At 41.8% G+C, this 14,231-nt stretch overlaps 1 protein-coding gene across 1 annotated transcript; it reads right to left on the bottom strand.

Moving 5' to 3' along the window:
* Nucleotides 1-504: 504 nt before the first annotated feature.
* On the bottom strand, nt 505-13,562 carry LOC311502923 (uncharacterized protein). Its single transcript, XM_084565379.1, has 11 exons — nt 13,043-13,562; nt 10,371-10,491; nt 9,258-9,362; nt 9,120-9,156; nt 7,142-8,940; nt 7,021-7,051; nt 4,999-6,752; nt 4,818-4,866; nt 2,918-4,716; nt 2,775-2,811; nt 505-2,679 (listed from the first exon to the last, which is right to left on the bottom strand). The coding sequence occupies exons 1-11, from the start codon at nt 13,135-13,137 to the stop codon at nt 1,148-1,150; spliced, it is 7,359 nt and encodes a 2,452-aa protein (XP_084421505.1). The 5' UTR covers nt 13,138-13,562; the 3' UTR covers nt 505-1,147.
* Between the last annotated feature and the right edge of the window lie 669 nt (nt 13,563-14,231).

The following is a 14,231-nucleotide window of genomic DNA, read 5'->3' on the forward strand; positions in this document are numbered from 1 at the left end:
TCACATACCCGGCCTCGCAGTGGCCTTACACTTTACTCGAAGACAAATAGTAATTGAAAAAGAAAAAATATTTACTAGGTATCTAGATTTATTTAGTGGTTGTGTGACCTTAATAAACCTCCCTCTACAACCATGTCCTTGTTGATCATCAAGCAGATTAAGCAAGACGAGTTTGATTCAGTACGTCATGACCTGCAATCTGCAGTCATTTATGGTGGCCGGTTGCATTGTGAATTCACATATTTTGAACAGAGAGCATGTCTGAAATGATGTATAGTCATATCAGTAGTGTGTGACAAAATACCTTTCTTAACTTCCTCACAATTGACTTCTGTAGCTGTGAAGTTTAATTTGCCAACTTGATAGGATGGAAATGTGAAGTGGAAATGTCCCTCAAGGCAATTTACAGCCTTGCTGCGCCACCTTGTGTTGACTTAATGATATGACTACATACTTGACATTACAATACAGGGCAGAAAAAGTCAAACATCCAAAAGCCAAAACTTATTTTTGGAGCATTTTATTACTTTTCTGACAAATATATATGAAGGTTTTCCTATTAAGGAAACATTCTTTCAAAGATACGTTTACAGCAAAGTCATTCCTGCAAAGAGACAGGAAATATGGGGAATTATCAGACAATATTTGTGCCCAGGAAAGGTAAGGGTGCAATTTCATAATTAGAATCAATTCATGACAATGATACAAGAGTCAGTCTGGTCATTCCGGATAATGACAAAAATAGAGTCGTTTCAAAAGCCAATGGGACATTTTTAAACATCTGTATTATCATGATACATGGGGTGATTTACTAATTTTGCATCAAGGCACACAAGCATTGATAACCGTCATTGGAGCATTGCTTTTTTTTTTTTTTTTCCCAAGACATTGGTCCCATTGGGCAGTACAACTGTACAAACTACAGAATAAAAAAACAAACAAAAACAAAGCAGGGCTTTGCAGGATAACAACCAAATGAAATCTCAAAGAATTTAGATCATTTATGTACAGAGAAATATTGAGCTCAGAATTTGGGTAGTCAGTAAGGGTTGGATACATTAGTTCTTCAGTATGATGATGGTGGCATTGCACTGACTGGCAAACACATTGCTCAAATCTGCTAGCCATTACGGAAGACCTGCAGTTCTTACAGAGGATGTAGCTCAGTGAGGGATCTCTTTTCCTGCTGAGCAAACTCCTGTAAGCTTCTTTTTCCCTGCCTGAAGTTGCTCTCCTTCCTTGAAAATGGCAAGATGACATGAAGTCTGAGGAGAGTCTCAATGTTACTAAAACTTCTAATCTGTGACGTCTTTAATGTATCAAGCACAGTAGTTGGAAGATAGCCTGCCAGAGGATCCAACCATTTCTCCTTCCACAGCTTCATCTCAGAGTGAAGGGAGGCCTGATCTGGCAAGTCCTCCTTGTACAGGCGGAACACAAGACCACTAAGAATGCTGGTTTCTACTTTGGACATTGCGTAAGGCACAATCTCCAGACACCTCAATGTATCCAATACCTTTTCTGTAAAGAGGTCATCAATTTCTGCTATTGAGTGCTCTACCACTTTCATGCTAACCGATTCTTTGTAAAACTCACTCAACGGTTCAAGAAGCACTGAGTGCAACATTTTAACATGGAGTTTAGAAGCGAGGGCAAAGGCCTCCTCAAACCAGGCCTTGTGATGGGAATCAATGTCGCTCTTCAGGTTACTGAGGGATGCTTTGACATCAGGCAAGTTATTCACAGCAAGCAACATATCTAAAGGTTTGCCCTGGAGAGACTGACTTAGCTTTTTAGTTACACTCAAGACATTCTTCTGCACCACTCCTGATAGAAGGAACTCAAAGTTTCTGATTGAATCAAAGAACTGTGATGCTTGGTGCTGGTTTGAAGTACTTCCCTCTCCTTTCAGCTCATTCAAGCAGAGCATGACTGCTTCTAAAATCTCTATCACCACTTCATGCATGTCGTGACTCTTCTCCCAGTTCTTGATAAGTTTGTCCCTCAATTCGTTGCCCTTTGTTTCATCGTCCTGGAACACGTGAATGATCATGTCTTCCAGTTTGTTCTGGCGTTCTGCATCCTCTGTGAGCCAGTGCAATAGTTTACCTATGAGGACTGCCCCATCAGCGGCTTCTACGGTGGGAGAAGATTTAGCCAGCCATACGTTGAGGGACAAAGAAGAGCTGACAGTTCTCATGGCCTGTGGATATTTCTTTGCTATAGCTAAACTGACAACCCTCATCTGAGCTCCTACTTCACCAACACTCAGCAAGGCCTGCCCTCTACAGAACTCCATGTTAAGCCCCCACTTTTCAGATAGGGCAGTTTCAATAGCATCTGCAAGAACAACTGGGTCATCACTGAAAGGGATAAAAGCCAGTGTTTCCTCACACTGGACATCCTCTTTGTTTAAGTACCTGATGCACAACGGCACATAGAGCTCACCGTCAATTTCAACCGTTTGCTCAGTTATAATTGTGAAGAACTGAGAGTCCCAGAGTTCCTTCAGGATTTGTTCACGTAGTTGAGGCTCGTAGAAAGACACCGCTGTTCTTGGTCCTGTAACAACCTCCAGTATCACTTCATTATCTGCCGATTTCGCCTCTCCATCGGTGGATTTCTCTGCTACAGTGGAGCAGTTTGATTCGGTTGCTGCTGTCTTTACTTCAACGCCCCCTGGTTTCAATGAAATAAGTAAATAATGAATTAATACGCCACGCTAACCTGCATGCATTTAAACATTTAGCTAAAGTTGACATAAATGGACTTACTGCTGTCCAACTTCAGCTTTTGTAGAGTTCCCATCACCTGAAACACAGAGCGTCAGTCACATATTATAGATTGCAATGCTAATCAACAGAATATAAATAGTGTAACTGACAATGATGATGATGAGTTGATGTATTAAATTTACCTGGGACAGACATGGCCTACTCTCTGGATCCACCTCCATGCACTTCTCCATAACTTCTGGCAGTCTTTGTAGTGTCGTGCAGTGGGAGAGGAGCATCACATGATCCATTCGGTTGCCTTTGCACACAGTATTTTTGAACAGATCCCTCATTAAATTCAAAGTGGTCTTCATCAGGTCACACTCCATACTGACACTAGGCAGGACCGCAACTAGTCTAAGTAGTAACGTAACAGTTGGGTGGCTTTTAGACTCAGGATGGACTAAGGTTTCAGCGATGGATGTGGGAGGAGCAACATCTTGGTATTTATCGCTCCACACAGCAGCCCAAGCGTTGATTTCCTGCTCGGCCGCTTCAGGCTCAGGAAGATCTGTAAGGTAGAGGCTGAAAGGCTTGTCTGTAGACTCTGACAGCATGGGTTGTGGACTGCAGGAGGGCAACAATGACAGGACCGATAGGGCCTTTAAGTGACTGTCTGAGAAACTGTACTTCATTTCCTCAATAAGACTTTGGAGGAGGGGAACGCTGAGATTTTCTCTGTAATATATCTCGAGAGATTCATAGTTGTTAACTTCCTCAGAGAAGCACACTTCTTCAGGGGCGACCCTGGTTGCAAGCTGGAATGCATGCTCAAACCAAGTGGCGTGCACAGAGCTTACATTTTCTAGCATTTTGTTAAGAGTCTCTATGATCGCAGGGATTTTGTCCACTTCACAGAGAATGTCAGCAGGGTTTCCACAACGGAAGACAGTGCTACAGTTACGAAGAGGAGCGCAAGCATTTTTCAAAATCACAAGGGTGACAATGAAATCCATATTTCTCAAAGCACTAGAGAGAACTTGTGCATGCATTGACTTGGCACCTGTGGCACTAGACCTAACGGCATCCAGGCAGCTAAGAATGCCCTCAAATGTGTCTGCGAGTATGTCAAAGAAGTCCTCTCTCTTTTTCCATCTCGAGCAGCATGTTTCTGGGATTTCCTCAAGGGCCTCTCTTGGCATATTCAACAGCCCATCAACAGCCTGTGCTAACTGTCCCTCCAGACGAGGAGACTCGTCAAAGAACAGCAGCAGATCTTCTGTGATATCCAGCATTTTAGCTACTGATGGACAAGGCACACTTCCAACCAACCAATGGGCAAGGCCGCAAGACTCACTGGGTGTCACAACACAGAGAGGATAGCTATTGAGGAAATCCAAAGACATTTTCTTCAGGCTTTGATAACCTGAGCCCAAGTGCATGAACGCTTGTCCTCGACACTGAGACATTGGCAATCCCCAATTTTCAGTGAGAATCTTTGCAAGGTTACTTGCTTGTCTATCAACATGACAGTTCTCATCAAATGGTAGGAAACCCATGAGCTCAACTTTTGGGGCAGATTCTCTGACGTACCTGACAAAAACAGGTAGGTGGGTCTTGTCTGCAATTTTAACGGGTTTGTCTGTGATGAGCGAGAAGAATGGAGATTCCTGGATTTCCTTCAGTATGACATCTCTGATTCCATTTATGAGGAGGTTAACCATTTCATCATGACCTATAGAAGGTGTGTTTTTGCTTTCATTTCCAAACCAGTGACATACGCTGAGCTCCTGGAAAAAAACCTCTCTGTCTTCTTCTGGGAGGTCATAGAGAGTGCAATTCTTTTTCCCCAGAAGGGCAGCCAGTCTGAAAACTGTTGCCAGACTTTGTTGATTATCTCCCGAGTGCCCATTCTCATCTGCCGGTTTCACGTCTTGGATCTCCATCTTATCCGGAGATAGTTCTAATTTGAGATCCTCGGCTTCCTCCTTGATACAATCAACTAAATACGTAAGGAAGAAAAAGAGACCAAAAAGGTTTGGGTTATAACATGACCACAGCAAAAAACAGCATTTAAAAAAAACAATACATGAACAACCATACCTTCCATATTACTTTCCGAATTCTTGATGAAACTCTTGGATTCCTTGTCCTGCAAAATACAAATGCATACAATAATGATTCTGATGTTCATATAATAAATAACAGGAACATGGATGAATGTATATGAATGAAATAAGAAAACAAAAATGTAATTTTTTTATGAAAGAATATAAGCACATACCAGACAGATCCCTTCCAAGGCTTGTGGAGTAAACTTCAAACACTGGCTCACCATGCGGTCAAGGTCTCTATTGAAGTCTGTGCCCACCTGCAGCATTGCCAAGCACGGGGACCTATCTTTGGGATTTGTGATTCTCAAGTAGTCTTGGAACTTCTTGTGGCGCATCACAACTCCACAATCCTCCAGTGCTGTGCTGGGTAGCACAGACATAATCCTCAGCAGTGTATTGATGTTCCCAAAGTACTGCATAAGTGGCAGACGCAATGTGTGAAAAATGGAGCTTGGAACAGTCACGGACTTGGTCTTCCAAGTTACTCTCCAACAGCACAGTTCTGTGAGGAAGTTGTCTGCATCAGGGAGATCACTAGTGTAGAGAGGAGGCTTTGACTTCAAGCTCTCAAACATGTAACTGACTGTCACAGAGCCCGGGACCAGGGAGAGAAAGTTGAGAGCTTCTTTGTGGTCTTCTGAAAAATGATCTTTCACAGTATTGATTAGGTTGTCTACTAAGGGCACACTTAAGCCATCTTTGTAATAACCGACTGGCTTTATCATGCCATCCCTTGGCAATGAGTTTTCAGGCACTTCAATCTGGACTCTCAGACTCTGTGCTATCGCACAGGCCTCATCAAACCAGTTCTGGTGAAACACTTTCATGTTTGTTTTAACTCTGTTCAGAGTGGCCACAATCCCACTGATTTGGCAAAGCTGAGATGCAGCACTGAACTGGTCTTTCTGGATACCTGCACTGAGTTCTCTGGTGAAAGAGGATGCATTCTTCAAGACTACCATGGCAATAATGAAATCAAATTCCATGACCTTGTGGAGAAGTGCTCCTGCTTGTTCAGACACAAAGGCTTTCCATCTCTGTGGGTTGTTCTTGATTTTCTCTAGACATTCGACCAAGGGCTCCAGCATCTGCACAAACACCTCGTAAGAATCATGTTGCTCTTGCCAATGGCTACAGAACGTCCCTTGTAACTCCAGGACCTTTTCATAGCTCTCTCTCAAACCATAGGCTATTACGTAGTCGAGCTGTTTTTCTAGAGCAAGACTGTTGCCAAAAAACATCAACACATCTTCAAATGTATCTAGGGCTCTTTTAACAGCAGGCACTGGGATGGACTTTGACCACCATGTGTTGAAAGAGTAGGAAGAGCAGTGAGTGCTTATAGCAAGAGGATGCTTCTCCTGGACTTTGCAGGCAAAGGCTTTCAGCTTGTAGGAAACGTCACCAGAGCCTAAGTATGCTTGACCTCTGCAGTTATTCAAATCGAGATGCCACTCTACTGTCACTATTTCCAGAAGACGTCGTACCATGAGATCACAATCAAGATCTGCCTCAAGAAATCCCATCAACTCCAATCTCATGACATCAAAACTGTCCACAAACCTAAGGAAGAGTGGAAGATAATCGTTCTCTCCCAGCTTCACAACACGGTCAATGAACAAGGAAAAGAAAGAAGTCCCTACTTCCAAAAGAATTCCCTCCCTGACAGCGTTCTCGCATACAGTGAGAACTTCTTTCATTTCAGACTTGGTGACGTATTCGACCTCACCATCCTGAGCAGCACTATGCAGCCTGCTCTGACTGCTGTATGCCGAGGTTACCGCAGACTGCAAAGCAGATTTAAGAGATTCTCTATCCGTCTCTGCACACTTCATCTCCACAAGCCTATCGGCATCCATCTCTAGGTTTATGAGCTGCAATTCTTCTTCAGTGTCCTTTTCAGCATGGTTTCCATGGACTGCCACTGTAATGAGATCTCAGTTAAACACAATGGTAAACACCACGTTTTGCAGTATGAAATAGTTATATCCAAGAATCATATAATACCAAAACTTGTGTTAAATGCAGTCATTATTGTGCATGATGTCCAGCTTTGTGTATGCAACAGCATTTTCTTCCAACATTCAATTAAACAGTATATATTGGTTTCAGGTGTTAGAATAGTGACGTGAACACAGTTACCATTAACCAGAACCTTGAAAATATGATTAATAACTTGCAAATCATCTCACCTTGGGGAGGCTTCTCTTTTTTGTCATCATCCTGTAACACAAACAGCCACACAATCATGTGATTTCAGGAAAAACAGTGAGCTAGGAGTTTACAGTATTCAGTTTATAAAAGTATACTCACTATTTGCAGGAGCTTAAGGATGTCTGGATGCTTCTGGACATATGACTCCACCATTTGTTCGACGCTGAAGTGCACATCCTGATTCACATACACATATGCCATGCTGCACTGTCTTTGGTCCACTGGTGTTTCACTCAGGTAAGAGTGGCATCGTTCCAGCACCATGTGGTATTGGCCATACACATCTGCCTCTGCATTTACACACGGAACAGTGCCCAACACCCTCAGCAAGCTCTGCACGTTTGGGTAAAAGCCAATATCTGGAATCTTGAGTGTAGCAAACACTGTGGTTGGTAGGATTCTGCGCTTGCTTGCATGTCTCCACTTCACTTCCCAACAACCAAGCTCTTCGTAGAATGTGTCAGGCCGAGCAAGGTTGTTCAAGTTGGCATCTGCCACTTTATCCCTCCGAATGCTGAAATTGTGGTCAGCCATGTAAGATGGTACTAGTGAGAGCCATCTGAGAATCCTCACCATCTCTGTACTGAACACTCTCTTCACCTCTGCAACAAGATACTGCAAGATAGGGCGGCTCATAGTTTCCCTGTAAAAGTCCTCCAGTGGCGTCTCAGCTTTGTCTTCTTGAAGCATCTCTGGTTTACTGACCTCCACTCCCAGCTTTTTTGCACGGCCAACTGCATCTGAAAACCACTTCCTGTGGAATATTGCAAGCTCCTGTTGGTATTTGCTTACCAGCTTTAAGGCATTTGAAATTGTGTACTGCAAGGTACTGCTGATGCTAATTATTCCCCTGAGACTTGAGTTAAGTATGCTCACACAACAGAGGGTGTTCTTCAGAACAACAAGTGTGATGATAAAATTGAAATTCTTCATAACTGGCTTGAGCTTGGCCATCTGTTCAGCAGTCTCTTCGTCTACTTTCGAAATGGTCTCATTGATGCAGTTCAGGAAGGGCTCCAAAATATCTAGCATGGTCTGGAAGGCATCAGTGCCATATTCCCAATTCCCACTGATGGCTGCCTTGATCCTGTCCACTTCCCCTTTCACGTGCCCATATGCCATCTGGATCTTACCTTCCAAGCGTTTGCACAGCTCTGGTGTTCTCCTGAGTAACAAGGCCACCTCCTCTACAGTGTCTGCAACCTTCTGGATGGAGGGAACAGGCATGCAGCGAATGATCCATATGTTGAAGGCATATGGGTCACTTGGTGACAGAACTACTTGTGGAAACTCCTGCAGAATCCTGCAAGTAAGATCTCGCATTTTCTGACACATATTCCCTGTAACCAGATAAGTGAGTCCTCTGCAATGCTCCATCCTCAGCCCCCATTTATTTCGCAGCTCAGAGAGGAGCATGTAAAACAAATTTTCCGCATCCATGTCACATGGCAAGAACCCAATGAGGTGCTTTTGTGGGAACCCAGCTACTGTGACAGACCTGATGAACACTGGGATCTGCTCCTTGCCCTCTATGCTTGTCACATCCTGAAGCAGAATGGAGAAGAATCGTGCCTGTCTGAGGCTGTTTTGGATCTCCTCTCGCATGAGGTCTTCGCTGAACTGCAGGATTTCTTTTTTGTCAATTTTCTCCACACATATGCGATTGAGAGCCTGACGGCCCCTTGCACCTCCGATTGACTCATCAGCATTGATATTTGCGCCATTGATGCTGAATCCAGTCAGTGCAAGGATTTCCTTAAAATAGACTTTCAGAGTCTCTTTTGCTCTGGAGCTGGCTACATCTTCTGGGGTTATGTTCTCTATGTGCAGTTCAATGGTTGCACTGTTCTCTCCAGAGGCTTCATTCGTCTCCTCTGTGACTTCTGCTGCTGTGCTTTCTGAGATGAAAGAGAGTATGTTGATTGAAATGTTGAGAGGGTGTGTTTTTTTTTTTTTAAATAAATGTATAGGTGAATCAACATTTACAACACCAGCTAAAACATTTAAACATCAACCAAAGCCCAAGTGGATTAAATAAAATGTATTTTTCAAGGATGAATCAGCCCAGTTACTGTACCTTTTGTTTTCTTCACAGCAGTAGATTCCTCTTCCGACTAGGTAGATGGAGGGGATAATTACAGGTTTGCATTTGTAGTGATTTAAAGTTCATTGAAAAATAACAAGAGTCATTTTAAACACTGAATGAGGCACTTACAGGATCTCCAGCACGTTTCCTGTTGCAGGCTGACTGATTGTTGACAGGCGTAAAGTCGAAAATTGTTGGAACAGCATCTTCCTTTAAGACACAACTGGAGGCGCTCTGAAAAACAAGTAGATGGCATTTATATACTTATCCTCAATAATGCATGTGAAACAGGGGATTCCCCATCAACACCTTGTGGTATTGAGCTGAAGCACTGTAGTTTTAATAAAAATTACACGCAATTAAATATGGCTGGGTTTGAAAAAGAAATTTTCCAATTCAAATTTATCTTAATTTGAAAGATCCAATATGGATTCATAAAATACTTTAAATAGACGCCATTTCCTGCATTCTCTCGTTAGAAATCTTGGTGCATTCCCAGGACACTGATTTTTAGTCAAAGAGATTAGCCCATGTGTGAGGGACATGCAAAACACGACAGAATCTCCAACTATGAGAGCACATTCAGGCCTGAAAGTTGATGTGTGTCCCAGAATGCGCTGGAAACAATGACAACATTAGTTTTGTGAAAATCTCTTTCATAACTTAGCAAAATTGCACTGAATCTATAACACCTCTAAATGTATTAATACTGAACTGAATCACAACCTTGTGTCTGCTATTAAACCAATATAAGTGACATAATACTTGATGATAACAAATATTATTTTCTTCTCTAACAATTAATTTTACACCAACGCAGTTTAATCAGTGTCACTATACATGCAGTCTGTACTTGCGCATACACCTTTAATAGTTTATCTGAAGCTTAGAAAGACTTGGTGAGAGTGGCGTTGATATAGCTCTGTATTGGGTCTGCTTGAGTTAATGTAATTGCAGAAATGTTTCTTCCCTGTGTGTTTGCAAATAAATATTAGAAACACCTGCGTGTTAAACATTATGAGCTTCACAGAGGAAGAAATTACCATCTGGCCGTTGTACAAAATTGCATTTAACAGTTGAGGAGTACCAAACAAACAGGTGTTGCAGGGTAGCCATGCATAGGTTAAAATAGTGCAACAAGTAGCATGTATTATTTGAACTTTGTAACAGTGCTAAGTACAAAATGACACTTCATGCTATTATTACTTGCACTGTATTAGATACCACAGATTTGTCTCTTACCTGGTGAGAGATCATAGAGGGGTCAAAGTGCTTTGCACATAGTCTGTACAGTTTATGCAACTGTTCAGGAGGCTCTGATGCCAGATCTTGACGACGACAGTTGCTCAGCCATTGCTTGCAGCTGAAAAATACAAAAGAAGAAAAGGCATCAATTTTTTGGTGTCACAAGTGAAGGAATAATGATTAAAACTGCCAAAACACCAAATACTGACTCAACTAACATCCATTAAAGCTCACTTAAAATTTTTACCGTGTTTATTGTAAATAGGGATGCCTCTATCAGTATCAGGGGCCGATCAAGGCAGTTTCAAAATTATACAATCAGTTTTAGAATGTAGCCAAGCCTGATCCGGAAACCAAAACCAGAGTGACTCAACAAGTCAGCTGACTAGAAGAACTTTACAGAACTGAGAAGAGCTTTCTGCTGTTTAGTTTTATAATGCTGGTCTGGTTTTACAAAGCAGAATAGGCATTTTTTAAAATTTGTTGTTTCAGTGTGAAAGTTAAACTATACACCGCTATTTATAAAAAATAAATAAGTCTGGTGTGGCATTTCTTTATAAAAAGCCTATATACACCTTTAATTTCATTACTGTTATTTATTTTGCACAAAAAAGACTATTGTTGCTAAATAAAATGTAAATCTTGCACATATATGTTTTTTGCACATTTGCACATGGTTGTTTGGTTATTGGTTGTAAATTCATTACAATTTAATTTTTTAATATTTACTTATTTTAATATTTACTTATCTTGTAAGTCTTGTAAATACTGTGTATAGATTTTTGTTTTTATTCATCTATTTTTTTTTTTATTGTTGATTTATATCTAATATAACAATAATAATTTATATTAAATGAGATTGGAACTTGATTGCTATATTGCTAATTTTAAAAGCACCACCATAAGACAGGTGCCACTCACTGGTTCTGCAGGAGTTTCCTCAGAAATGAAAACAATAAATCTTGTGCTGGTAACATCACTTTCAACTGGAGTATGTGCAATGGTGACTGTAGAAGATACCAAGCTAAGAGCCCAACCAATCAATGGCAAAAAGTAGAATATAGTAAAGTATACACCGATCAGCCACAACATTAAAACCACTGACAGGGGAAGTAAATAACATTGACCATCTTGTGACAATTCAATGTTCTGCTGGGAAACTGGGACCTGCCATTGGTGTGGATGTTACTTAGACATGTACCACCCACCCCATAGCAATGACACTCCTTGATGGCAGCAGCCATCCCCAGCAGGATGCAGCCTGACACAGGCACACACACAAAAACGGTTTAGGAACAACTAAAAAAAACAATAAAAAACAGGACAAGGTGTTGACCTGGCCTCCTAATTCACTAGACCCCAAACTGATCAAGTATCTGTGGGATGATCCACAGAGGCCCCCTCTCCCCAACCCATAGGACCCAAAGGCCCCCACTAACAACATCCTGTAGCCAGACACCACAGGACACCCTCAGAAGGCCCATGTCCATTCTCTGATGAGTCACAACTGTTCTGAAGGCACAAAGGAGACCTACACAATATTAGGAATGTGGTCATAATGTTACGCCTGATCGGTGTATATGATTAACTTTAAAACCTGCAGACACGCTGATATTACACTGGTCTGCATATATTTTAAACAAACACACAGCTCTGTTTGTCAGAGGCCCTTTTGCTTACTGCACATTCATGGTGCTGTGATGCTAAAAGAAGTCTGGTCTGAGACAAATACAAGGATCTGGCACACCCAGTGACACCCTCTCCAACATAATACTACCTCAGTGGTGGTAGTGATAAAGAAATTAAACAAGAACAAAGTTGCAAACGATTTCTGACTAACGCTTTGGACATTTTACACAAGACTGTTCTGTGTCCCACAAACCTCTTCCCCTCTCTGATGTTTACTGACACATACACATAACAAATCTGACCACAAGTAAATCAGATTTACTTCCTTAATCGCAAACACAATATCATAAGGGTGCCATTTACAAGAAGGCACACAAATAGATATGAATTCAGTTAAGGCCCCTGCAATAATTCTACTAAATTATAGTGTTTAAAGTGAAAATACAAACATATAAATGTCAAAGTGAAACACAGTATGAGCCAGGGTAAATGAAAGTGGCAGATTGCTGATCATTCACATCAGTCATCATCTGTTAAAACGACACAACTTAAATGTCACAATAAAATGATGCAGTTCACAATGAGCTGCACTGCAGAATGACTAACTATAAAAAGAAAGGCCAAACATCACCAAAAGGAGGTGTTTTCATTGAGCCAACGTCAGTCCTCCTACTGCCAGTGCTGGGACGGTAGGTGTCGCGTACCGATGGCGATTTAAATTATAGCACTAAAAAAAGTTTTTAACTCTTGCTTTATTTTAGTGTGCATAATGGTTGAACGCGTAGCTACACTAACAGGGCCAATATCAGCCACCAGTGTCGGTCTCCGAGCCCGAGAGAGCGAACGGGGGCTAATTCACACGGACTTTTCTTTCAACACTAACGCAAGTCTGCGCCATTTTCCACAGAGTTGTGTCACTATTAGCCAACATGATGGTGAGCTAACGCCAGCGCTAACCACTGTGGAGCTAACGTATTCCTTTTGCGTGCTCGGCGGCTCATTTCTAACAAACGTCTCAATGAAATGAGCACAAGTCTTACCGCTGCGGATCCAAAGGAAAGCTGAAAAGTGGAGTGGTGTTTTCGGACTCCCGTTGCTGGTAATCACAATTCGCTGCGGCGCAGCAGTCAGTCATTTTGGACTGCAATGTAGCTAGCGAGCAAGTTAGCTAGCTTAGCTGGCGGTTGCAAGCTGGCAAGCCTACTGTGAGCAAACCTGCAGGAGAATCTACAGAGTCATGCCTCGGACAAAACTTGCAACCGGCACAATGGAGTTTCAGTGTTACCCTCGCGTAATGACTCTTTGGCAACCTACGAACCCACTATTTCCATTCTTTCAAAAGTTGATGCTGCGTGCTGAGCTAAGAGTCGCCGAAAGCGTGTTATCCCATCAACCAGGAACTAGACCGTGCAGTACAAAATGTGGCCCAGCAGAGGGCAGGATGTCCCCGCCGGGCCTGGACAAAGAGGTTCACGGTCAAGATGACTCCTGTCCTTTACATAACCAGGCGCAGCAATAATTAATAAATACAAAATTAAAATAAATAATAAATACTATGTTTGCTTTTGTGAAGCTGAGAGTAGTATTTTTTTGTTATTGAGTTTTTCCACCGTACTACAATAGCGAAAAAGTCTCAATCTTGGAATAGATTTAACTGATATTTGATTGGGCTATAGCATTGCTGTGAAACGTCCCCGTTGAAGAATCAACATCACTTTGTTTCCATTCAAGTTGTGATTCCTTAAAATACCATACATGGCGACTATAGTTTCGTTAAAAATGCCGATGTGATTACGTCCTACCAGATATTACAGAAGCATTAATCAGAAGCGCAGTACTTCTCTTGTTTTGACTTGATACTCTCTGATTTGGACTTGCAGCTCCGTTTCCTTCCCACTGTAGGCACATTTGGTTCGTTTCTGTGGTGTTTTGCTGTTGCAGTGCATAGACCCTGGATACACATGCTGCCTATTGTCCCGTCAAGAATTTAAATCTTCCTGACCCAACAGGCTTTCTTTGTCATGGTTTTCCAAATACATTTATCACATTTTGTGTCCATTAAATTATGGCTACCATGTGTCTTGACAGAAAATAACACCAACTGGAACCATAGACTTTGTACACACTCTATGACTGGGACCTACAATGTAGTACTGGAAAGATTTGTAATTATTAAATTAAAGATGTAATTTGTAAGTATTATCTTTTTATCTAGAAACACAACATCCT

Source organism: Chelon labrosus, assembly GCF_963514085.1.
Source record: "Chelon labrosus genome assembly, chromosome: 17".
NCBI lineage: Eukaryota > Metazoa > Chordata > Actinopteri > Mugiliformes > Mugilidae > Chelon > Chelon labrosus.